This window comes from Egretta garzetta, unplaced genomic scaffold (genome assembly GCF_000687185.1).
Source record: "Egretta garzetta isolate BGI_Z169 unplaced genomic scaffold, ASM68718v1 scaffold259, whole genome shotgun sequence".
Lineage (NCBI taxonomy): Eukaryota > Metazoa > Chordata > Aves > Pelecaniformes > Ardeidae > Egretta > Egretta garzetta.
In genome coordinates, this window is record NW_009260770.1 from 3,758,370 (window position 1) to 3,781,643 (window position 23,274).

The 23,274-nt window shown below is 44.6% G+C and overlaps 1 protein-coding gene across 1 annotated transcript; it reads right to left on the reverse strand.

The window, feature by feature from the left end:
• Window positions 1-172: 172 nt before the first annotated feature.
• Window positions 173-21,743, reverse strand: TWSG1 (twisted gastrulation BMP signaling modulator 1). The gene is made up of 4 exons (XM_009646214.2): window positions 21,621-21,743; window positions 13,761-13,860; window positions 9,158-9,424; window positions 173-380 (listed from the first exon to the last, which is right to left on the reverse strand). Exons 1-4 carry the CDS (start codon window positions 21,741-21,743, stop codon window positions 199-201), a joined length of 672 nt encoding a protein of 223 aa, XP_009644509.1. The 3' UTR covers window positions 173-198.
• Window positions 21,744-23,274: the final 1,531 nt, after the last annotated feature.

Consider the following 23,274-nt stretch of genomic DNA (forward strand, 5'->3'; position numbering starts at 1 on the left):
AGTTAGCCTTGCTTACACGAATTAAAAAAAAAAAAAAGAAAAAAAAAGTTTTCAGATTTTATACATCTTTTTTTCAACCAGGTACATGTAACTGCAACCAGTAGGCACTCCACCAAAACGCAGTATTTGCAATCCACATCTCTTTAACCGAGAGAGATTACTTTGGCCTCAGTATTGCTATATTACAATTTTCCTGCTTCAAAACATGCAGTTCATACATTTTACAGTTTTACTGCCATAGTCGATGCATTCTGGCCCAATACACTCACAGCAGGCGTTGTGAAACCATCGGTATTTGGATGCTCCCATGGACTCGCAAGAGATCTTGCACTGATGTATTGACATGCAGTCATCAAAATACACCACAGTACACATGTGTTCTAAACCAAGAGGGGGAAAAAATTTGGTTTAAAAGTTCTTAAGGTATTTTTAAAGGTTAGTTAAAAGTTAATTAAATGTGCAGCTTCTGAAGTAGGATTGCAAATCATCATGACTATGAAGCATAAAGAAAAAACAGGTGATAGTGAAAGCAGAGAGAAGAGACAGAGACCCAAGGTGGGATCTAGCAACTCCAAGTTTTCAGTGTCTGCAGCTCAACCTGTTGTCTGCTCTGCCTCTGGATTAATTTATTTCTACAGTCGCAGGCAAGAATGCTTTTGTTGGGTTTGTTCAGTGGCCCACAGTTATGAGGGATACCTTTTAAAGTGTAAGGATGGGCTATGCCAAAATAAGAAACAAGCATGTGTCCTCTGAAGGCAATATCTTTATCACCAAGATACCACTTTCACAGTTGCCAGCAGTTACTATATGCTATCATTAAAAAGTTCAGTTTTAGAGAAGTTATTTAAATAACACCAAAACCCACTCATTTAAATATAAACACTTCCGCCCCCTCCCCCCCAGCAATATTCTTAAACTACATTAAATCACAGAGCTAGAGAATCCTATTTTCCTCAACTCGAAACGGCACACTTTCTTCTTCTTATAGCAACACCACCAGCTTTACTACCAAGATTCAGAAACCCCTTCTGCCTAAACTTTATTCTTCCAACATCCATGCAAGTACTTGAAATGCCATGAAGTTTGGTGTTGCAACCTCAAACTGGAGCCAAGGCATTCACTACAACTATAAAACAAAAAGACCCCTTCCCAGTCTCCTTCCAATTCTCCAAGCTGACAGATTCTACCAACTTCCTTCTGTGCTGACCGGGTGATTACACCGTAACTTTCTTCATCCTCCAAAGGATCTTGACTGCATTGCATTTACCCCCGATGTAATTTGGCATGCTTTGGGGAAAAGCGCAGCCGAAGGCTGTCTGCTAACATCAATGTCTCACTCGCACACATCAGACAGATTTCTGGGCGGGAGATGTCAAGGGGCTTTCTAGCCTATTACTGCTTATAGCACATGGGTCCAGGAGAAACATACTGACCTACATTCCAACATGGATTAGCAAAAATGTAATCCAAACATAAATGGTAAATCAAGACAGTGGGGTTTTTTTTTTGAATGATTATGGAGATATGGAGAAGGGTGAGTAACCAAAGGACTCCTGGGCCAGGGTAGTTGTTAACCACAGCATTTATTCAATCTCTTACCTGTCAGTAAGTCATGGGAGGCTGAAGCACACCAGAACCTCCCCTTCAAAACACTGGTGCCCCATAGATTAGTAACCTCAGTAGTGGCAAGCTCCTGAGGCAAGGTCCAAAGGTGAATTGAGGCCAGCAAGGGTCTCCATCACCCTACAAGCCATCAGATCTATGCAGTCAAGTTTCCCCAGCACCAACAGTAGATGATCTCTGTGGGCACGTGGAAGGAACAGCACAACACGGAGGAGAGCACAATGCACCTGCCAGCTTTTCTGTGGATGCGCCCTCCTCCTTGGCATCTGGAAACCATGCCTACCCTTTTAAGAATTATCATTTGTCAAAACACGTATTAGGGAACCCTGTCAACCTATTTTACTACTACCTAAACAGCTGCAAGAGGGCCACAGGACATGCCGCCAGCCCACTGAAAGCAAGAGAGAATTAACAGCCTTGTTCAGGCTCTGAACTGATGTACGCTCCTTGCAGGCACTGTATACAGAGCAACAGGCAATAAAGATCCTGGGGAGAAGCGCAGACCCATAGCTGAAGCAGCTTTCTGCTCCCAGGAAAGCTGTGCTGTGAGTAAAGCTGCAGTTGTCCAAGAAATCTTGGAGTACCTGAAGTACTGCTGGGAATGCCAACAAAATAAACTCTGGCTGTGTGAGTCCTGTCTCATTCTTGGCACTTCTGTTTCTATGACCCTTTATAATAAAGCCTGAGGCACAGCAACCAGAGGAAGCATTCTTGGAAAACAAAACCTTTGCCTAAAACCAACCAGCATATCTACAGCTTCAGTAACGATCCTTTATTCACAGAAGGGAAAAGAGCAAAACAGAAGCATATGCCATGGTAGCACAAGTGAAGAGTGACCAGCCAGGCATACACCTGAAGCGCTCAGCCAAAGCTGAAAAGCGGTAGGGAGATGTGGCCACCACAGCCTCATAGGCAAGAATCCACCTAGGCACCACACAGAAGCTCCATCTTGTTATGGAGGACACACAAGGACTTGACAATTCACAGAATCATAGAATTGCTTAGGTTGGAAAAGATCTTTAAGATCATCAAGTCCAACCATTAACTTAACACTGCCATCCCACCACTAAACCATGTCCCTAAGCAAATCACCAGCAATGAAAAACTAAGGTTGCTTGGGTCCCAAGGCGGAGCATACACCCTCCATTCTCAGGAGGCCGTGGCATTCCCAGGTATCTGTCCCCCTCACTCCTCAAAGGAGGTTTTCAGTGGAAGAGTAGGGTGTGAAAAAAGTAGAGGCCAGTCTCCAGGTAGGGTTCGTCACAAGATCTAAGCACCAGTGTCCCATCAGTCATCCAGTTCAGTGCTAGTGTGCAAGCACAGGAACCTTACAGAAGCCTCTCTAAGAAGTATTCATACTCTTTATACCCTCTTGCTTAATCCCAATTAATTCCTTTGATCCCTTCTTAGTAGTTTTCTTCTCAAGTTTGACCTTAAACACCATATGTAAGGTCAGTGTTAGAAGGTGTCAGCTGAAGGCACACAGCCTCTGCCCCAAAACAGGCAGTCCTGGCTAATCCAGAAAGATTTCTTGCTGCAATATCAGCTTTCGAGATGCCACCTCCACCTGACTGACCTAGTCTCCAGATCAGCTTGAGAGGGCAAAATACCCACGGTGCTCTCAAGACAGTACCAGAACAACTCTTTAAAGAAACGAGAGTCCTCTCCAAAGCGTGGCTAGAAGCACTCCCTGCTATCATGTTGATCACTACACTCCTATTTGGAACATACAAAAGGAAGAGAGTAGGTCAGGAAAGATTGTCGGGAAGGTTGTGCATGCTCTGAGTTGGATTAGCTGCTCCCAGCACTTACAGTCTGTCTTCACACCAGAGCATGACCAGTCCCGTCTGTGTTAGGAGATGCTTGTGTTCACCTTCGTGTTAGCCTCATCTGTGACAGTACCAGTTCAGAAGTTCTGGAGAAGCCCAATTCATCAGCTTACGCCTGCTGAAACTTGAAATAAACCTCTTGTGGAAGAAGAGCCTGTGATTTCTAGGATGGAAAGATGAATGATGCCAAACTACCTACGCCTGAAGTTCCTGTCTGTTGCTGAGTGGAATCCCACCAACGTATGCACAACATTGCTGGCTCAAGACACAGGCACAGCCTGTGGAAAAGCAGGCTGTGACACAAAGAGCGGAGCACATGTACAGCAGCAGATGGGCACAACTGGCAGAACCACCCCTAGGAACCCAAGCTCCGGTCCTCTCCTCCAGCATCAGGATGTATGAAGGAACAAGCGGCTCTTACTGGCACCCCCTCCCAGCAGCCTCGCCTCTGTTATTGCTTTGACAGCAGGGCTCACTGTCCAGGCTTCGTCTACCCAAAGGCTGTCCTGCCCCTTTCACTCCTCCTCATAGCAGGAGATGGCCAGTCCCAGCTGTTCCTCTTGGGTTTCAGAGCAGCAGCATCGAGTATTCTCAGCAGTGCTGAGAATCCCTGTGGTAGTTCTGACCCACACAGAGGCACCATCTAGCTCTGCGTTACAAAGACAACTTCTGCCTGGCTCTCTTTTCAAACACCATCTCCTCAGAGGCCTGAAATGCCCAGAGCAGTTCCCTCCCTCCCCACAAGGACCCACTCAGCCTGCCATGTTCCCCCCATGCATCATGCCCCGGCTGGAGGCACATAAGCCCTTCTTCAGCAGTAACACTGAGGTGTGCTTCTGCACAAATGAAGGCATCTCCAGGGGGAAGGAGGCTGGAAGATGGGCAGCACCAGGCCCATAACCCTGGCAGAACCAGATGACAGAACCAAATGACAGCAGTCGAGCCCTGTGAGACTGGAGAGACTGGTCTCCTCAACTGCTCTCGCAGAACCAAAATGGGAACCAAAGCCAGACCTCAACCTTATTAAGGTGGCAGCAACAACCAAGGACATTAATCTTGACTGACTGAAGAGCGTAGCAGAAAGTTTATTTCCACCCGCACACAAGCCAAGAGGATTAGGTCCTAGAGGAACAGTCCAAAAACGCTGTGAAGGGGAGAGGACAGACTGTACAGGGCAGGCCAGAGCCAGCAGCAGACCTGGCTGGTTCCCAGCAGCTCTCGTAAGCAGCTGGAGGACGCGCTCCACCGTATATGCTACCAAACCATTTCCGAAGTCTCGCTCGCTCAGACGCTTGCCAGGTCTGAATGAGTCAGATTGGCCAGGGTGCGCTTTGTTCACCACGGGACACTCCTGGTTCCCCTCCTCAGCAGCCTCTGTGTGCCCGGGTAGGGCCTGAATTGCTGAAAGCAGGAGGGTTCCTTGCATCAGGCATTAAATCCCTCTTTATAGGCTGCTGGAAACAGAGTTACACAGGGGGAAGAAATACATACCTACAGGCTCAGTTGGGTTCCGGGAGAGTATTTAAATTGTTTCACAAACCTAATTACATAGTCATCACTTGGCTCCCTCAGTGTAGATAAAAAGGATGTTACTTAGCGCAGTAACAGCTCTTGCATTTGCATTTTGCCAATGTTCACGCAGTGAGGACGACAGACTACAGATGCGGGGAGGCAGAAGGATGCAGCAGCATTCTTTTTTTTCCCAGAACATGAATTTCCCACGTTGCCCCCTGCCCCCAGTTCAATATTCAACGGAAGTTGTGTAGGAGAAACAACAATCAAGTCTAAATTAAAAACGACCAGAAGAAATGGAGTCGCGTTCCTGTCAGGCTTTGCTGTGACACTGTCTGTGCTGCAAGCGAGACCTGTATTGCTCCACTACAGAGGGATTTAGCAACTCTGAGAAGATAAAACAATTCAGTTCCTGTAAGGTAAGGAAAAATGCTTACCTACAAGCTGAAAACACTTTCCCAGTTAATGACAATTCCCTGCATGAGACCTTCGGAGTTAAAGGTGCTGTCTAAGTTCAGTGGTCTGTTTATCGGTAGCTCAAAAAGTACTTTAAAAAAGTAACTGCGCATCCAGCAGCCATACTGTTTTATGCCGGTAAGAACTTACAAAAAGAAACATTTAAAAAGCAACCAACCAACTTCCTAGAGTACCTACAGAGGCAGATGCCACTTTACTGGATTTCTAGCTCTCCGCTAGCTGGCTGGCATTGGAGAGGAGCAGGAGCGCAGAGCGGACGCCATCCCCTCTGTCACCAAGCAGTGCAAGTCAGAAACCCTGAACAACACCACAGATTTTGTTTCATCGTTTGCCAAAAGATTATTAAGTTCCCCTCTCTCTCTCGCCAACATCCTGTCATCGTCTGAAACAATTAAGCTTATTTAAACATCTGAACTCGCAGTTCAGAGCTCTTGAGAGCATCAGCTAACAGGACAGCAAAAAGAATAAATGTAGCTCTAGCTTAATAATCATCGTGATCCTCTCCGAAGTAGCCGCCCGAATGCCAGAAACTACTGATACGAAGAACTACAGCAGCTCCAGCAGCGCGCACGCTTTGGCAGCTAAAACGTTAAAAGTCAATTCACAGGATGAAAGGGAAGACACTCATTAAGATAATAAAGGGGAAGTTCAAGGTCTGGTGGCTGGGCTCGAAGTAGGCTGGGGCCAGAAAGGAATGCTTTATATCTCACCGCACCCCACCTCCTCCCGGATCTATAGCCGCCCTCCGGGGGCCCGGTGGCTTCAACAAAGTGGCTGGTGCTGCTTGTCCTGGCACCCGCCCAGAAATGCATCGAGCAAGTCTGACACCCTGGACCAGCCTAACGGTGACCCCTGCGTGAACGCGCCTTGAAGTTAAAAATCAGAGCTGCGTAACACAAGATGACAAGGGGTATTTGTGGGCAGAGCCTTTCCAAATTTTGGGACGTATTCCAGAAGAGAGCAGAGCCTTTCCAAATTTTGGGATGTATTCTGGAAGACAGCACAGAGAATGCTGTCCCCTTACCAAAATCCACCTCTCATTAGCCCCTCTCTCTTTACAGGCAACGCAACAGGCTGCTGCCAGCACACCATGTTGGAGCAAAGCATGCAAGGAGCCACAGAAGAACCACAAAATGGAGGAGGCACAGCACCACCGTAAAGAAAACACAGAGCATCTGTGTTCCTGCTCACAGGAATACTTTTTCAAATGCCTGAATGTCACGGCCTTGAAGCCAACTGTTTAGGAACGTCACCTTAAGGACGTCTTCATTTACGAGACCCGTCCTTAAGCCTAGCAGCACGTCTGGGGAGAAGGAAAGGGTAAAGAAATGGTCTTCAGTTTCTTCCACTGCTTCTATTTACTGCAACATACACATGCACAGACCTACCCTCTGCTACCGTGGTTCTCCTAACACACGCTAGCTTGTTAAACCACAGTGAGACTCGATTGTGCGACTGAACTTTGCATGGGCAGAAACCAGACTCCAGCAACTTCCTGGGCTTCCTCTCTGTGCCCATGACCACTGGGCTCTTTGGCACTTGACCTACTATCCCCCTCCACCTTTTGGCCACTGCTTCCCCAAGGAACCCATCAAAAAAAGTATTAAAAACAATGCCGTCCCATGGGTCACACAACATCCAGCACAAAAGGTGCAATTCTCTGGTTGTCCTTGCTTCCACCATAATAAACATCAACTGACCAAGGCCAGCAGTCAACTTTTTTCTTTCCACCTTCTCCTGCTCTCACTGCTCAAATCATCCATGTTTTTATAAGCAAACTTTAATGTGACCTCTGAAAAAGCAAAGCAAAGTTACCTACATTGTGAGCAAGAAATGACAGACTCCTCAACAGGCTTACATATCTAGATACCTAAAGTTCAGGATGTTGAAAGCCACTTTCTACCTTCTCCAGTTCTTCACTGATCACTAAGACGGAGGAGGCATAGCCAATGATTACAAGAACAGCTCTGACGTTTATTTCTGTTCTAAGTGTCTACTGAGGCCCGAAAACCAGTGGCATTTGGTAACTATTTCCAAATATAACTGTTGGTTTTGGATTGTCATCATTCCAGTGGAAGCTCTCTCAACCTAATCTCTAATACGTTCTTAGTAAAGGAAATGAAGGGGACTTCTGACTGAGAAAAAATTGCAGTGTTATGTATTTGCCTGTGTTGTTAAAACTCAAAACTCCTCCACACCCTTGAGATGCAACTCGAATTCCAAGTTTAATCCAAAACTATCATTAGCCCATCCTGTCGGTATGGTAGTAAAGGACTGTCCGGGAACAGCCATCTGGGCTGCAGTACCTAAGTACAGTGGGATATATTCAAAGTTGTTCCAAGCATTTTTTATTTTTTTTTTTACCCCAAGTATAATTTACATCTTTAAATACTGTAGTGTCTGCACACAGGGCTTTTTGTGGCTTGCCATTTAACATGGCTTTCTGCATCATTCGCGTAATGGCGAGCGAGTGTTTTAATAACGTCAAAGACGTATGAATAAGATGCTTTCTGACCATCTGGTTTCCCAGTTCTGGAATTAATTTTGTTTTTCTAACATGCCTTAGCCAAAGGAAATTAGAAAAGTTACCATTACGGTCCCGTTTAATCAACGGCAGTCCTACTCAGAAACATAACTATGTCAAAGGTTCACAATGGTATGGAAAAGCAGCGCGACCATCAATGATGATGTCTTTCACTGATAAGATAAAAGAGCCATCACAACAGCAACACATGGGGTTACAAATATTTAAAGTGTGTGTTGGGAAGGAAGCAAAGCATTAATTACTCTCATAAAACAAATCAGATGCTCTTTTTCCCTCGTTAAGCAGCAATTTCACTATGAACTGTTTATGAGATTCTTTTAAGTCTGAGGTAATGATTTGCAGGGAAAAGTATTTCAGGTTTAATATGGAAACCAAGAAGCAGAGAGTATTCTTATGCCACTGTTGTCACTACCTTAAACTTCTCATCTTCCCCCCGCCCCCCCAGCAAACAATATTCTGAAGTCTGTCCTCCAAACTCCGGGTGAGAATATAAAGAAGTGTGATATAAAATAAGAGGAGCGAGTCCATAAGTTGAACACATACGCACACCCCCAATTGCTTATTTTTAAGATCATCTGTCACACATCCCTCCTCAACATGAAGAGCACTCTTGCTAATCTTACTCGGGGTTACTATTAATCCTGGACGTCCTACAAACCACCCTTCTAAACAGTTCAAGTTATGTCAGCTCAGATGAAAGAAATAAACATCTACTGCAGATACAATGGTTTATGGCACGTGGCTTTCTCAAACCTCTGAAGCTACACGTTTCAGCTGCCTGCCTCTGCACTGATACATGATTTGGATTCAGTTTTTGGTCTGTCCCGTCTCCCAAGCTACAGGTAATTGCTTCCAAGTCAAAGAATACACCATGCCAGCACACATGAAATAACGTGAACAAACTGCCTCACGCCACAGGAATTATAGAGATAACAAACTCATGTGGTTCAGCGTCTCCTGAGACCATCGGACACTTTAACCCCATCTTCCATGTTCCTCAATACTTTTGCCTCACTCCTTCTGTAGTGTCATGCTCAAAATTAGGCTGAACTTTTCAGACTTCTTAATGGGAAAAGAAGAAGCGAGCACAGACAAGCACAGAAGATGCACCGAGAAGGCTCCTGGAAGAGATGAGAGGAAACGCCAGGAATTTAGACACTATACTTGTTACCTTTGTCACTAGAGTAAGGTGCGTGGACGTTGTTGCTTGGGACAGAGACGTTCTGATGCTGTGGCTGGTTGACTGTTTCTAAAAAGGAAACGAGGTTCTCGTGGTGCGACAGTTCTTCTGCCACGGGGAAGGAAACTATATTCCAGTTCAGCTGAGTATCCCCTTCCGTCAGCGCCCGGAAAAGGGAAGGAATCGGTTCGTGCAACTCCTCGACAGTGCTCTTGGATGTTGGAGGGGTGTCACTGTAATTGCGAGGATTGCACATACCTGCAGAGGAACGAAAACAGTAAGTTATATGAAACTCCCTAAACTCTCCTCCTTGAAACAGGTGGGAATATTCAGAAAATTAAAATTGCTTTTATTAGCTAAGCAGAACAGAGCCCTTTCATATATATCCCACTGTTAGCTCAACAGCAGACGCGCCACCAAATGCAGCAGGACGAGCTTTCCATAACAGCGGGTTTCAGATCTCTGCAGGCTTCCACAAAACACACCTGTGACTTGTGAGATCCAAGTGAAAGGAAAAACCTCATCTAAACAGCACTTTGCTTCCCTTTTTATGCTAGGGTTACAGTCTAGAATATGAGGAGTTCAATGAAAGGTTTGTTTCCCTGGGAAAAGAGACAAAGCACAGTATAATCGATACCAGCATCAATCTGGAATGAAAGCTTACGACCAAACAAAGATAGTATCTTGACAAGTCCTGAGGTACGTGAAACTTTTGATCACGATTCAAGTATTCATTCTCATCCGCTGCAGCCGTGCACTAGATCCTTTTAGTCCTCTGCCAGAGATTCAAAGATCACTATCAGGAGGGAGCAAGAGTCTGAATTTACCTGCTTAGAGACAGCCGAGATGAACCTCATTTTGCTACTTAGTTGGAGGAGTCACTACAGGCAAAATGCTTATTTCCAGGTTAACCCTTTGTTATTTTCCAGCGTCTGTTGTGGTATGTTTTTTGAAACCTTGTAATCTTTTTCCTCTTTGCCACTTCCTACAAAATGGTTTTGTGATGTGCAATGCAGGTGCCACTTTTTCATTAACCATTTAAATACTAACATTTATTACTAGCAGTGAAACTGATGGGTATCTTGATTTAATCCAAACACCAAAAAAACCAAGATTAAAAAGAAAAGTTGTATCTACATAGGTATTGAAACTCAGAAGCCATAAACCACTATTAGAAGTCACCTGGCAAGAGGCAGACAAATCCATTTTCCTCATGTACATCTGGATATCATTTGGGGTAGTTTCACAGACAGAGTTTTACATGGCTACAGCTGCAGAGCGCACCAATCCTTAAGGTATCAAAGCAATATGGGGCATAAATGTTCAAAGTCTACCTGCCCCACATAACCAGAGAAGCATCTCCTGCCCTGCAGATACGTTAGGACTCAGAAATCATGTTTAACTAGAGCCTTATACAAAACCACAATCTTTTCAATCTAAGTAGACGGATTTCCGTAATGAAAAAAAGAGAGTGAAGCTCACCCATGATGATGAGCATGAGATCTGGCAAATCTAAAGCAAGTGGTTAGCATTAACAGCATTTAATAATAGGATCAACACAAGATAGTCTGCTCCTATAAGAAAGGTGAGCCAAGTATTGGGGGGGGGAGGGGAAGCCTCTCCTCCAAGTAACATCAGGTCGCACTAAAAAGTCACCCCACCTACGCAAACTTCCTACTGTAAACAGTTATTTTCCTACTCCTCTCAACTAGGTTTGCTCTTCACGCGTTCCTGGACTAACTGCTTTAATCAAAGATTCCTATCACCGCATTATCACCTTTTAGTAAGCACTTGGAATATTCACCATACAGCTGTAAGAAAGGATGCCCATCTAAAATTTAATTAGGAAGATATCAAACCAGGTAAGAGGTTTTTTTACAGATACATCGAGAGACATACACTTTAATTGATGTCATTCTATTAATGCTGTGAAATGGAAACCAGTGAGCCTTTCTAGAGGCCCCTAGAGGCCCCTTCAGGGGATCAGGTCAGATTCAGAAAATAAATTTCACTGGCAAGAAGGACACACAGGAAAAAAACCAACATCAAGATTGTTTATCAAATTATCACAGAATGTGGACAGTATGTGTGCATATCAATCCAGTATGAAACTATTATCTTAAGATGGTACCAAGAAACCATTGCTCATAATTCAATGGGTGACTCCTTATTCCACAAAGATCCTTCCATCTGACTATTTTTTAACAAGTATTTTAATTATAATTATTATTATTTTATAATAGTTATTATAATAATACGGTAGTTTTGGTTAAAGCAAAAATAAAAAAGCTTAACTTAAGAGCAACTGGTAAAGAACAAGCACGTCTACATTACTGCTTTGGAAGCCAGTGATTGAAGACAAAATTTGATAGCCAGAATTTAAAACGTAACTATGCCATTACGCTAGAGCCGGGTCTCCTGGAACTCAAAGAAACAGAAACGTATTCAACTGTAACAATCCACAGAATAACCCTTTCCATTTAAGTATTTTTCCTTCTTTTGTCCCCTCCTCTTACCCATCTCTTACTACACATTGTTACTGAAAATCCAAGATCCCTTCCAGCATCACAGTTCTCACGTAGAGATTTTAGCCAGCCCACAGAGTTGTACATAGTCCCCATCCATCTTTCTTGGACAAGAAGATGCAGAAATGGGCTACCAAAATGATGGTAGCAGACAAGCCTTTACATGAGGGACCTAGAAAAGCTTAACTCACGAAGCTTAGGAACCTGTTGTTGTTCTCCCTCCTCCAGTGTCTTTGTCCCTGTCAGAGAAGGGGAAGAAGATCCACACAAAACACAGGACAAGAACTGACCAGAAGTAAAATTAATGATGGAAGGTAGGAGGCAATTCCTGACCTCAGAGCAGAAATAACCCGAAAGATATGACAACCTATCTGCTTTTAAGTCAGACGTGATCAGCTTATGAAGGGTCTTAAATATCAGCTCAAGTATCAGCAAAGAGCTGTCTCCAGGAAGCTGGGTAACGGCACGCACTCCTGTTTCCTCATTTGAATAAGGCTACAGCAAGGATGACCCTACACTGAAGAGCAGAAGAATAAGGACCATACCACAGAACCAACAAGGTCTGAGGAACCCGCAGAACCTTCAGGAGATGTTTTAGTTCACTCAGTACTGGGAAACTGAACCTAAAACTTCATTAACTTCTCTCCTGGATAACTCCATAGGAAAGAGCAGCAGAACAGCGAGTAATGTGCAGATTTAGAAAAAAAATAGTGCATGGACTCGGCTCTTTTTCTTCAGAATCCCAAGAGGTAGGTTCTTCCTCTCCCTAGAGGAGATTGGCACACTAAGCCTTGCTTTCTACAGCAGATAATCATTCTGAACTAGGGAAATAACTTTCTACTAACAAACTAACTAACTACTGAAGATGAGAACAGTGCAGTTTCATATTACACTACAAAAATCAAGAAGACTTTGGAAGGGAAAAGAGGATGGGGAAAAATGGAGATAGAGAGATCTTTTTTTTTTTTTCCCCTTTTCAAGGAGTCGACTAAAAGATTTCAGATAAAATAGGAAAAACAAACTCTAAAGCCTATTTCTAAATGTATATCCTCCACAGGTGCTGTGGCTGAAATACTTTATGCCATCGGGAAGAATCACACATGCGCAGGGCCATGCCACTCCACTGCTTACCAAAAGAAAGTAATGCAAAGGTAAGCGAGCCAGAACCAAGCAAAAAACAGGGTGTCAGAAAGCATATTCACATCACGATGGAGCAGCAGAAGCAATGGACTGCACTGGAAAGGAGCGTTTTGAAGCTAATAATCTTCATGAATCCAGAGAAGGCCCAGCCAGCCAGAGAAGCTGAGAGCAGGTACAACACTCAAGACGCATCCCTTCCATGGAAGCCAGGTGGATTTTGAATGGCAGGAATGGGAGACTTACAGCAGCCGCAGGAGGATAAAGCTTTCAATACATTTAAAACAAGAGATGGAATTAGAATATATCCTCCTTAAGCAGGGGCAGCATTCACTCGCAGAGGTCTGGAAACTCTGAACACTACCTGTTAGCAGTCACGCTGTTCTTACTAAGACTGTTACCTAATCCTACTGTGAGAACTCGCATGCCTCTTTCTTACCCTCCACAAAGAGCTCTTTTTGCAAATAAAAGAACGATGAAAATGTTGTGCCATGCACATTTACTACTAGTCCCAAGGATTCACAAGGCAACTCGAACCTGAAATTGTCCCTGTGGGGTATCTGTCAATCTAATTTACCGTTAGAAACCTCCATACGGCATCCAACACCACGAAGCAGGTGCTGCGGTTTCCTCAAGATGACAATTCAAAAAGGAGTTTGTGTTTTAGAGACAAAACTAAGAGCCAGTTACAATGACATACACCAAGCAAAACCTGGACTACCGCCACCCCCCACCCCACAGAGCAGATGTAGCCTTCAAATGTTTGGTTCCCCACAGTAATTTATTCAGTACCCACAGAATGAGCCGTAAGATGTTTAGAATACAGATTCTGTCCTGATGTTTTACTTCTGTTATAAAACTCTTGAGCCCAGCATGTGGCAGGAGGAAGCGATTTAAAAAAAGAAGAAAATCCCAAACAAATGCAAACTTACCAACACAGTCACAGCACTCATCCCAAAGTGTGCCCAGGCAGAGCATGCACTCCTTGCAGCAGGAACAGTTCCCTTCCCCAGGGCGGCACTGACACAGCTCCTGAAAACAGAAGAAACTCATTACACTACAGCAACCCCAGATGTAAAATGGCACAGCATCTCTTCCTCAAGCCGCAACTCAAATTATGGCATTAAAAAAAGCTTAGTACACTAATACAGTGAGTAAACGGTAAAATAGTTCCGGCCAAGGAACCAATCTTAGTTTACAAAAGGATCTTTTGCAGGTTTGGTTTTTTTTTTTTTTTTTTTTCCCTTTTTTTAGGATGAAATTCTAAAGACAAATCTGAAGTCAGCGTTTAAAAGAGAAACAAATCCTATTCATGGGAAAGGTGTGTGCACTGCTACGTATGCCTGAATCTACAAGTCCTTTGAATGTTTTTCCCATCACAACAGGAAACTCAAAGGAGGATGTTTCTTTATATATAAATAGTGCACATACATTATAATTTAGTTAAAAAAAGAAGTTATTATAAGCAGCAGCCATGCCCAAGAAGATACACCACCCCTTCCATCACACCTATTCATGGATTCTAAAAGGAGCTTATTTGGTTAAGCCATCTGACCACAGCATTTTATGCATCTCTGAATGCTCGTTACACGTCGCTCTCCATTTGCAATACTAGTGACCAGAATTTTTTCTTTCCTCCAGGTCCAGCTGCTTCATTTTTGCTATTATGAAAACAACCCTCTCCCCTCCTCCCTGCCCGAATTGACACCTTGGGATATTTCCAATGCTTCTGGAGCCTCTAGAAAGTGAAACGGTACGCACACGCATTTTGCTTTAATCGGTATTAAGCTAGGAAAACAGAAAAGGCACGGAAGCACATTGACAAACCTTTCTCTCCATGCTACCTAAACCTGAAGGCTCTGGTTTAGCAGTTCTGCTGAAGACACTACACTTGTGGCCCTCAAAGCATGAAAACAGCCTACACGGATGAGGGAAATCTAGAAACGAGGCGGTCTCCTTCCCTCTTGCTCAAATCTGTATTAGTAATTCCAGTTCAGCCGAAAGACTGTGGCTACACAATGATAATATACGCGCTTGAATTATGCCATAGTGTAAAACATGGGCAGTTAAGAAGTCACATTTGGTTGTCCCGTCTAAGAATTTAGTTTTGATGACGTGTCTAACTATCACGTTACGCACAACTGGTAAGAAAATAAAATCCTGTTACTGGAAACACTGACCACAGGATCCTTCCCACTCCCAGCTTTACTGGAAGAGCTGTTGGCAAATCCCAGCTACGCACCGGAGCAGGGAGATGACGACATCCGTCCCCGCTCTTTGATCCCGCTCTCCAGAGGCAGGGGAGGGATGCACTGCACCAGGACGGGAGGGAAGGGCAAGAAGATGGTTTGGCATGAAATTCTCCTGACCTGGAGTCGTCACTTGAGGCTCCAGCCTAGGGAACCACAGCTGGGTCGGGGACACCGCTCCTTGTGGGCAGACACAAACATCACCTGCAATCTCTTTCTGCAGTGCCTTGGGAAGAAGCCGAGGGGGCAAAACTCCACCTTTTAAGTAATTCTTTGCCTGCTATTGTTGAGAAGCATCAGGTGGGGAAAGAAGGAGGCATTTTTTACACCAAACATCAGGAGTGCATTTGCTAGGCAAGGCAAGGGGCAGAGGTGCACTCGATCGTGTATGACCCCCCGTTCTCTCTTCATTCTGCGACACTGGCCACTGCAAATGCCCGCAGCCTCTCGAGCTGCACAGCGACCGCCCCGCCCTCTGTATTAATGCAGTATAAATGCATTGATCTGTTATTTTCCCATTCACTTCATCCCAGATCACAGATCTTCCCGAAGCCAGCAAAGAAACAGAATTGAACAACTACTGCATGTTCTATGTGTTGCTGAGAAAAGCTTGTCGCCTGCGCAGTTTAATGTGAACTGTTTGCCCTGCTGAGCGATCGAGCGTGAAGCCCTGGTCCACATGCATCTTTGAAATATGTAGCCTTAGTAAGTCTTGAATTTTTATTTACAGAGTGGAAAACTACCAACATTTTTTTTACTTTTTCATCCTCAAGTTTATTACTACCACCTATTACTATGCCGTTTCCAAGTGAAATATGAAAAACAAGCTCATAAATAAAATATACAATTTTTTCCACAGGAGGAGACACCACAAACTTCAGAGAGATGACTTATGTGAATGAATGACACATTTCTAAAATATTTATCCTACTGTTTGATAAACAGATTGTGTCAGCCTTCAGAATAAAAAGCCTGAATAAAACAACTTTAAAAACAACCATGAGTAAAATACTGTTTCCTTGGCCAGAGAATAATATTAATACATATTAGCATTAAAAATATCCTATATATTTGTTCTTCAACAGTAAAACTGGGCAAACAATTTTACACTTACTAAAGACATTGCAACACCAACAAGCCAGTATGTGGGAGGAGGTGATTCTCCGTAAACTATTAAATGAAATATATGAATCAAAGCCAGAAAATTCACTAAATTTGTTTCGGTTTTATAGACCGCACTGTGTGAGTCTAAGAAGAGTATTATCACTGAATTAAATGTAACCTTTAAAAAAAACCCCTACATTTGCAAAGTAATAAAAACAATTCTGCTTAGCTTCAGTATGTGTAAGCACTAGCTTGGGATAGCATCACTATACCTACCAGTATTCTAACAACTTAATTTTTATAGGAGGGGCTTATGAGCAGTGTAATTTTTTATTTTATTTTCCGTTTTTCACTTTTTTAATATTTTTTTACCACCTTGGGGGGGAAGGAGGGAAGAAAGAGCAACCTAATTAGCCTTCTGCACAGCTCTCCCCTTCTCAGAGCTCAGCTGTCTCTTCAGGGCAATAACTGTATGTTTTTCCATACATGTGTTTGCACGTACGTGGTTTCCTTAACCACTCTTGAGTCCTTCTGCCTGACTCATCCACACTGGATACTAGCACAGGATACATCTTTTTAAAAGAATGCTTACATGAGACGTGGGTGAAGCGAGGCAGAATGAGAAACGTTCCTTGTTGATAGCTGGGGGTGGCGAGGCGTCGGTGGAAGAAAATATTACTCATAAGTCAACTTGGCAACTTCCCAAGACGAACTAGTGAAGGTGCATCGGAGAATGTATTTTGCTAGGCGAGAAATAAGCCTCTCAGTCTAAAAATACAGCGTTAAATAGGAAGCAGGCATGTTTGTACAATAAAGATACTTCTGCTCCAGAGAGCAAATAAAGATTTTTACAAGGTATTTAACAGCTGCATTTTTTCAAAGCTTTCTTGAAATGACAGAGAGAAACAGGACCTGAAGGCATTGGCAACATCATTGCAAACTGGAAGGGGGAGTGAAAGAAAAAAGAGCTAATGTTTTTTTTCCTAGAACAGTTTAATAACAGAAAATCTCCTGGAAGCAAACCAGCCAGAACTGTTTTGTTAACCCAACTGCGTTACATGCTACAGCTACAACACACACGCTAAAAGTAATTTTTAGATGCCCAAGTCCTGAAGTTAAGGAGTGGCGTTTATTTCATACCACAGGGCTAGAAAGTCTTGGAAATCCTTTCCAGCTGACAAGTTTGTGCACAAGATTTACAGGAGGTGAGGGCAAAGATGAAGAGAGATTTTAGTCAGAAGGATACCACAGCAGCCAAGGTGACCACGGGCACGCAGCGTTCGGGAAAGAAAACTCTGTATTCCCTGGAAAACAACCCCTCTTTAGCAAGATCCGAAATCCCCACCTGCACTGCAGCACCACGTGTTTCCTCCATAGAGCAACAATTTTAAAGAGCTGTTGCAGAGGAGCCAGCAAAGCTCGGCTTCCAGCCCAACAGGGACGTACCGCCCAAGCCCAATGACTGCAGGTAGCTCTGCACCGCACGAGCCAGCCCGGGGCTCGCCTCAAACCCCGTTTGCTATGAACAATTGTGGGAACATCTCATCCTAGAGGTTTCTGCCTTCAAGGATTTCCTCCCTGTTGCAAGGACGCAATATACGCCTCCGCTCCGCCCAGCAAGCGCAACTGGCCTTCTCATCTCCTCCACACATGGCAACATCAAAACAACCCATGCCTCCAAGTCAACAACAGATGTGCTAGAGTAAATACTGCGACGCCCGCGTCATGTGCAACCAAGGCTTGGTGGCCTACCTGAAAAGCAAGGTAACAGCCGGTTATTGACTTCGATGCCCCAATCCCAGAGACGTGGGGAAGGCGCTACATCCAAAGCCTTCGAGGGAACTAATTTTGTGGTCCCGCTCTGCCTGCACTCCCACGTCTTATCCGCAACTCCTTCAACAACTACAGGAAGCCACAAAGGTTTTTTGCGAGGGCTAAAGCTTACGTGGAGGGATGACAGAGGCTATTTTTCTATAGGTCTTTGCTTACAGAAAAATAAGCACAAAAAAATAAGCACAAGAGCACCAAAAAAACTGGAACCTCAAGATGTAAAAGGAAAGCTGAATGCATGCAAGTTTGTTGATCTCACGCTCTCTTCTGGAACTAACAAAATAAATATTTATGTAGGGACCACCCTTAAGCAGAGCAGCTCCTAAGGAGTGGCAGTAATGACTGTACTGACTTCTAGCCCTGCTGGCAAAAATATTTATGTTAACCGTATGCTTTTTGAGAGAGCAGGTCTTTTGTCTCATCATGTCTCTTAAGACAGGCAGCCTCACTTTCCGCACGCAGATGCAGATGACAAACCTTCGCGTTCTCTTTGCTCCCCCCGTTGCCTCCGAGTGACATTATCTTGGTTTCGAGCCACAGATTTTGCCAAACCAGAACAGTTATAAAAATAGGTTAGGGAAAAAATGTAATGCGATAGTCAAGCAAACTCACTCAACGCTGTAATGTAATGTATTTTTAAGTTTGGGTTTCTCCAGAAGGAAGAGTTTAGAGGGGTTAAAAAAAAAATAAAAATGGATATACTGTACTTGTACAGTGGCCCAAGAAATAACAGGCACTTTACAGAGCAGTGCAGCGCTTCTGTCACAACAGCACTGAAGATGATTAAAAAAAAAAAAGCCAGTAAGAAAGATGACATTGCTTTTACATCAAAGCTTTAGGAGTCTTCATATCCACAATCAGACTAGTCTGACCTGATCTGTTCTTCTGTAAAGAATGAATACTGACTGGTAAGTCAGGCCTGCTGGCAGGGAGAGAGCCGCCAGACGGTGAAAATGAACGGCGGCGTTGCCCCGTAATTGTGCACAGTTCGCAGGGCCTGGGTTACCTCAGGGTCTCGGAGAACTGCATGCGACTTCCATTTTAGGGAAACGCTTTAAAGAGGGATTTCACATCACCTGTACAAAGTAAAGAGAGGACGCTACAACAAGTAAAGCAGCAGGGGGGTTGCTCTGCTGTCTCGCTATGGAGATGCCAACATAATCCAAGTAAAGCAGCGCCCCGGGAGCCACCCACCTCCAGGCACCACTGAGCCTCAGCCGCCTTATTCCCAGCCAAGGAAGGACGACTCCGGCAGCATTAGCTCCACTTCTCCTGGGCTGTACTCCATGCAGGCTAGCTCGTAAAAATAAAGCTTAAATGCCAGGTGTCTCAAGCTCGACTCTGATAAAAGGTAAATGGGAAGGAGATGTCTGTACTTTCATGGATGGTGGACTCCCTTACTGGCAGATGAAAAGGACACAATAATTCTTCCCTGTTTTTCCCTTCATCTGGACCAACTGCTTTCTCCTGAATATGTATCAACACATCCCTACCACTGTGCTTGCTATTTAAGCGCCTCGTACATCCAGTGCCACCACTGGCACCTTACATTTAAGGTTTCAAGCCCAGAGGTGATAGGAAAAAGAGCAAAAGGAGGAACTTGTAAGCTCATCAGTTTGTCACAGTGCACAACGCCCAACCTACCAGCAAAAACACTGACTTCGTCTTTGAACACGTGAAAGTCAAAAGCCTCTTGCATGCTCCTGTATTTAACAGTTCTACAGACCATGGCTGAGTTAGAAGCAACAGCGTATTTCTTTTTTTTTTTTTTTTTTAAGCAATGGCAGTGCAGAAGCCAGAAAGACGACAGTTCAGCCTACAGTCAGCCTTCATTCCACAGGATGGATTCGTGAATCCGGTAAGTATTTTTATTTGTAAACTAGCCAAATTCTATACGGAAGTCAATGGAATGAAGTAAGTATGGAAAGGCTTCATTGCCACCTCTGCCTCACTTTTCAGACTGTGATCATGCATTTACAGTAAACACCCTAGCACGTTACCGGCATGTGATATTTGTGCTCTCTGCTTTTGCATTTCCAGTCTACAGAGGCAGTAAGAAATGGTTTCTTTTCAAGGGGCTGCAACTGACCCCACCATTTAAGAAGGCTGTGAAGGTCCCTGAATGCATCCAGAGGAAGGCAAGAAAGCTGGTGCAGGGGCTGGCAGGCATGTCCTGTGAGGGGCAGCTGGGGACTTTGGGCTTGTCTAGTTTGGAGAAAAGGAGGCTGAGGGGCGACCTCGTTGCTCTCTGCAGCTTCCTGAGGAAGGGATGTGGAGAGGGAGGTGCTGAGCTCTTCTCCCTGGGATCCAGTAACAGGGTGCATGGGAATGGCTCAAAGCTGCGCCAGGGAAGGTTCAGACTGCACATCAGGATGCATCAGGACCCGAGAGGATGGTCAAACCCTGGGACAGGCTTCCTAGAGAGGTGGTCGATGCCCCAAGCCTGTCAGTGTTTAACAGGCCCTTGGGCAATGCCCTTAAGAAAAGGCTTTAACTTTTGGTCAGCCCAGAAGTGGTCGGGCAGTTGGACTAGATGGTCTGTGTAGGTCCCTTCCAACAGAAATAGTCTGTTCTATCCTATTCTGACCACATGATGGCTCCTTTTTTTCCAATATGGAGTCAAAAAGCGTACTCAATACACCGTCAGTAAATGAAGACCTGGTAGATACCAGAACTGCTTGCAATTCTGCTACGAAAGGCAATTCTGTTCTGCTACACTCACTCCCTGCCTCATAACTCCTGCTGTAAGAGGAGGAACCTGGTCCCAGTCCGTCTCACTGTGTGGACATTACGCACAGCGAGTCAAAAGCAGCAGCTGGGTTTGCATTTAACACCCACTGCTGACAAGTTCAACTTGTAAGTGTTTCGCTTGGGCTTTTTTAGGTTTGTTTGGTTTTGCTGGTTTTTTTTAAGGTAGACCCTCTTGATCAAAAAGCTTTTCCAAACGCTTTTTTCAGGACTCTAAGACAAGGTAGGTCCCTACTCGTGTTAGTTCTCTTGCGTGAGCTTTTAGACATCTTTTCATTGACCGTACACAGCTGATGTTGTGGAGAGCATCCATCAGGCATCACCTGCTCACCCTCTGCCTGGGCTGGGAGAGATAAGAAAGCGGACAGATTGCAAGCGAAGGGGGAACAGACAAGGGCAACATCTCAGGCAGGTACGGGAACATTGTAAGCACGTTTGAACTGCTGGTATTGCAGATACCAGGTTTCAAAGAAACCCAACTGTTGCCTACAGAAACCTTCCTAATAAAATGTCTGTTTTAAATTGCTGCTTGTTCGTAGCATCACTAATAAAGAAGAACTGAAAACTAACAGTGTGAGTGGCAGTGGCTTCTAACAGTAACCCAGCAATCCTAATCCTCCACTTGAAAATGTTTCCGTTAAAAAAAAAAAAAAGTCATGCTCATATACACGTGCACTTATGTATAAAACAGTTGTTAATCTGCATTTATGTGTGCAGGAGACCATAATTAACTTCTTTAAAAAAACCCAACACTATTTAACATAAAATACCGGTTATTTTTATCAGTGGATCTTTCCAAGACACAGCTTCAGAAGCGTTTCTTGAACGCTTGAAAGCAAATAAAGGAAACGTGACTCGTACCTGTATCAGGCACTTGCTGACATCGCTAGCGCAGAGCGCCTTATTGCAGCCTGTCGACGACTGAATCCACAGCAGGAACAGAAGGAGCGTGACTGTGGGCGCCGTGACGTCCCGCGACCTCATGTTTCCTGCAGGTGAGCAATTTTCACAAGTACTTCAACCAGCACTGAAATAAACCACCAAGAACCAAACAGGCTATTGGAACACAAGTTAAATCCTACTTCCCGTCCTCCTTGCAACTCCTTCAATAAAGATCAATATTTTTGGGGGCGAAAAAAAAAAAAACAGAAAAGAAAAAAAAAAGTCAAATTAGGGTGCTTAACAACAAACCCAACCCCTCCTCCTCCCCCCAACTTGTTTATTTGAAGCTTTCTGCTATTGCACCTTTGGATTACAACTGCAGTAAACCTAAGGTGAACAGTCTCAAGTTTGCAATCTCAAATACCACAGTATTTGAGAGTATTGTCACAGCAGTGATGATAAAAAAAAAAAGCTTCAGAAGAGAAAACCCACCGACGACGACCAAATTCTGTAAATGCATGAAGTGGATAGAGAGGGTTCACGTAGCATCTCCTCCGGCTAAAGGTACGCATAGGTATCTAGGACCAAAGCTATACAGCGACCTTCTATGACATGGAAGGTAAGTTGCCCTGTCATCTTTAAGGTAGGCAGACAGTCAGTTTTGTACTGACAGTTAGGGGTCACACAGGCTTTCAATTCAATCACAAAGTCGTTGACTACTTTTTTTTTTTTAAAAAAAAATACAGACATCAACATCTAAAAAAAACAAGAAACCAAAAAAAAACATAGGGGAGGCTTTGAAGGACGTACTTTCCAGAGCCACCACACAAGTGATGGAAGTCAACCGGAGGTGAGCATCCGCTACCTCAAAGAGCCAGAACCAGGTTTGTCCGAAGCATTCCACCTTTCCCCCTTTGTGAAAGCCCAGCTCCTCGGCAGGTGGTGTTTGCTCCAGCCGGGCACGGCACCACTAGCCGTGTGCCAGGCACTTCTTGCTTGTGCTCAGTGCGGCAGCCCAGCCAAAAGAGGACCCTACTGCACTAGGCATTGTACCAATATGTAATAAAAGGCAGCCCATGTTTGGGCAAGCTTACAGTGAGCCTGTATTGTTCTTGTAAGGGGGGGGGTGGGAATGTTAATGGGGCACTGGATTTCTTTCTTTCAGTATCTAGAAATGGTTTTTCTGCTTTATGAACTAAAAAAAAAAAACCAAAAACCCACACACACTCAATGAGCAATACCTAAACATAAAAAAACTAGGAGAAGAAGCCAACGTGTAAAGAAGGGGCGATCTGGACGTTTAAAGCCTTGTGCCAGGTTAGTCTCTCTCACAATGGTTATTAAATAATTCTGAAGCTCCCTGCGCTGGGCCCACCGCCGTCTGTGCCCATGCAGGATTGGGGGACACCCACCCCCCCGCAGCACCCGGGGGGCACGCAGGGAGGATGCGGGAGCTTTCCCCTCAGAAGGGGAGGGGGTGACCGCTTACTCTCCCTGCTCCCCACCGCCAAGAAAGTTTCCCTTACTCTAGGAGCGGCCCAAACAAACGCCGGGGGGGTTGCGTTGGGGTGGGCCAGGCGCAGAGGCCGAGGCGAGCAGGATGCCCGGCGAGAGGAGCCACCGCGGCGCGCCC

Excerpts from the sequence above, each read along its gene's own strand:
- TWSG1 (XM_009646214.2), bottom strand. The coding sequence starts at position 21,743 with ATGAGGTCGCGGGACGTCACGGCGCCCACAGTCACGCTCCTTCTGTTC. Across the intron at positions 13,861-21,620 it reads TCAGCAAGTGCCTGATACAG|GAGCTGTGTCAGTGCCGCCC; the intron begins GTACGAGTCACG and ends TTCTGTTTTCAG. Across the intron at positions 381-9,157 it reads ACCTTACTCTAGTGACAAAG|AACACATGTGTACTGTGGTG; the intron begins GTAACAAGTATA and ends CTCTTGGTTTAG.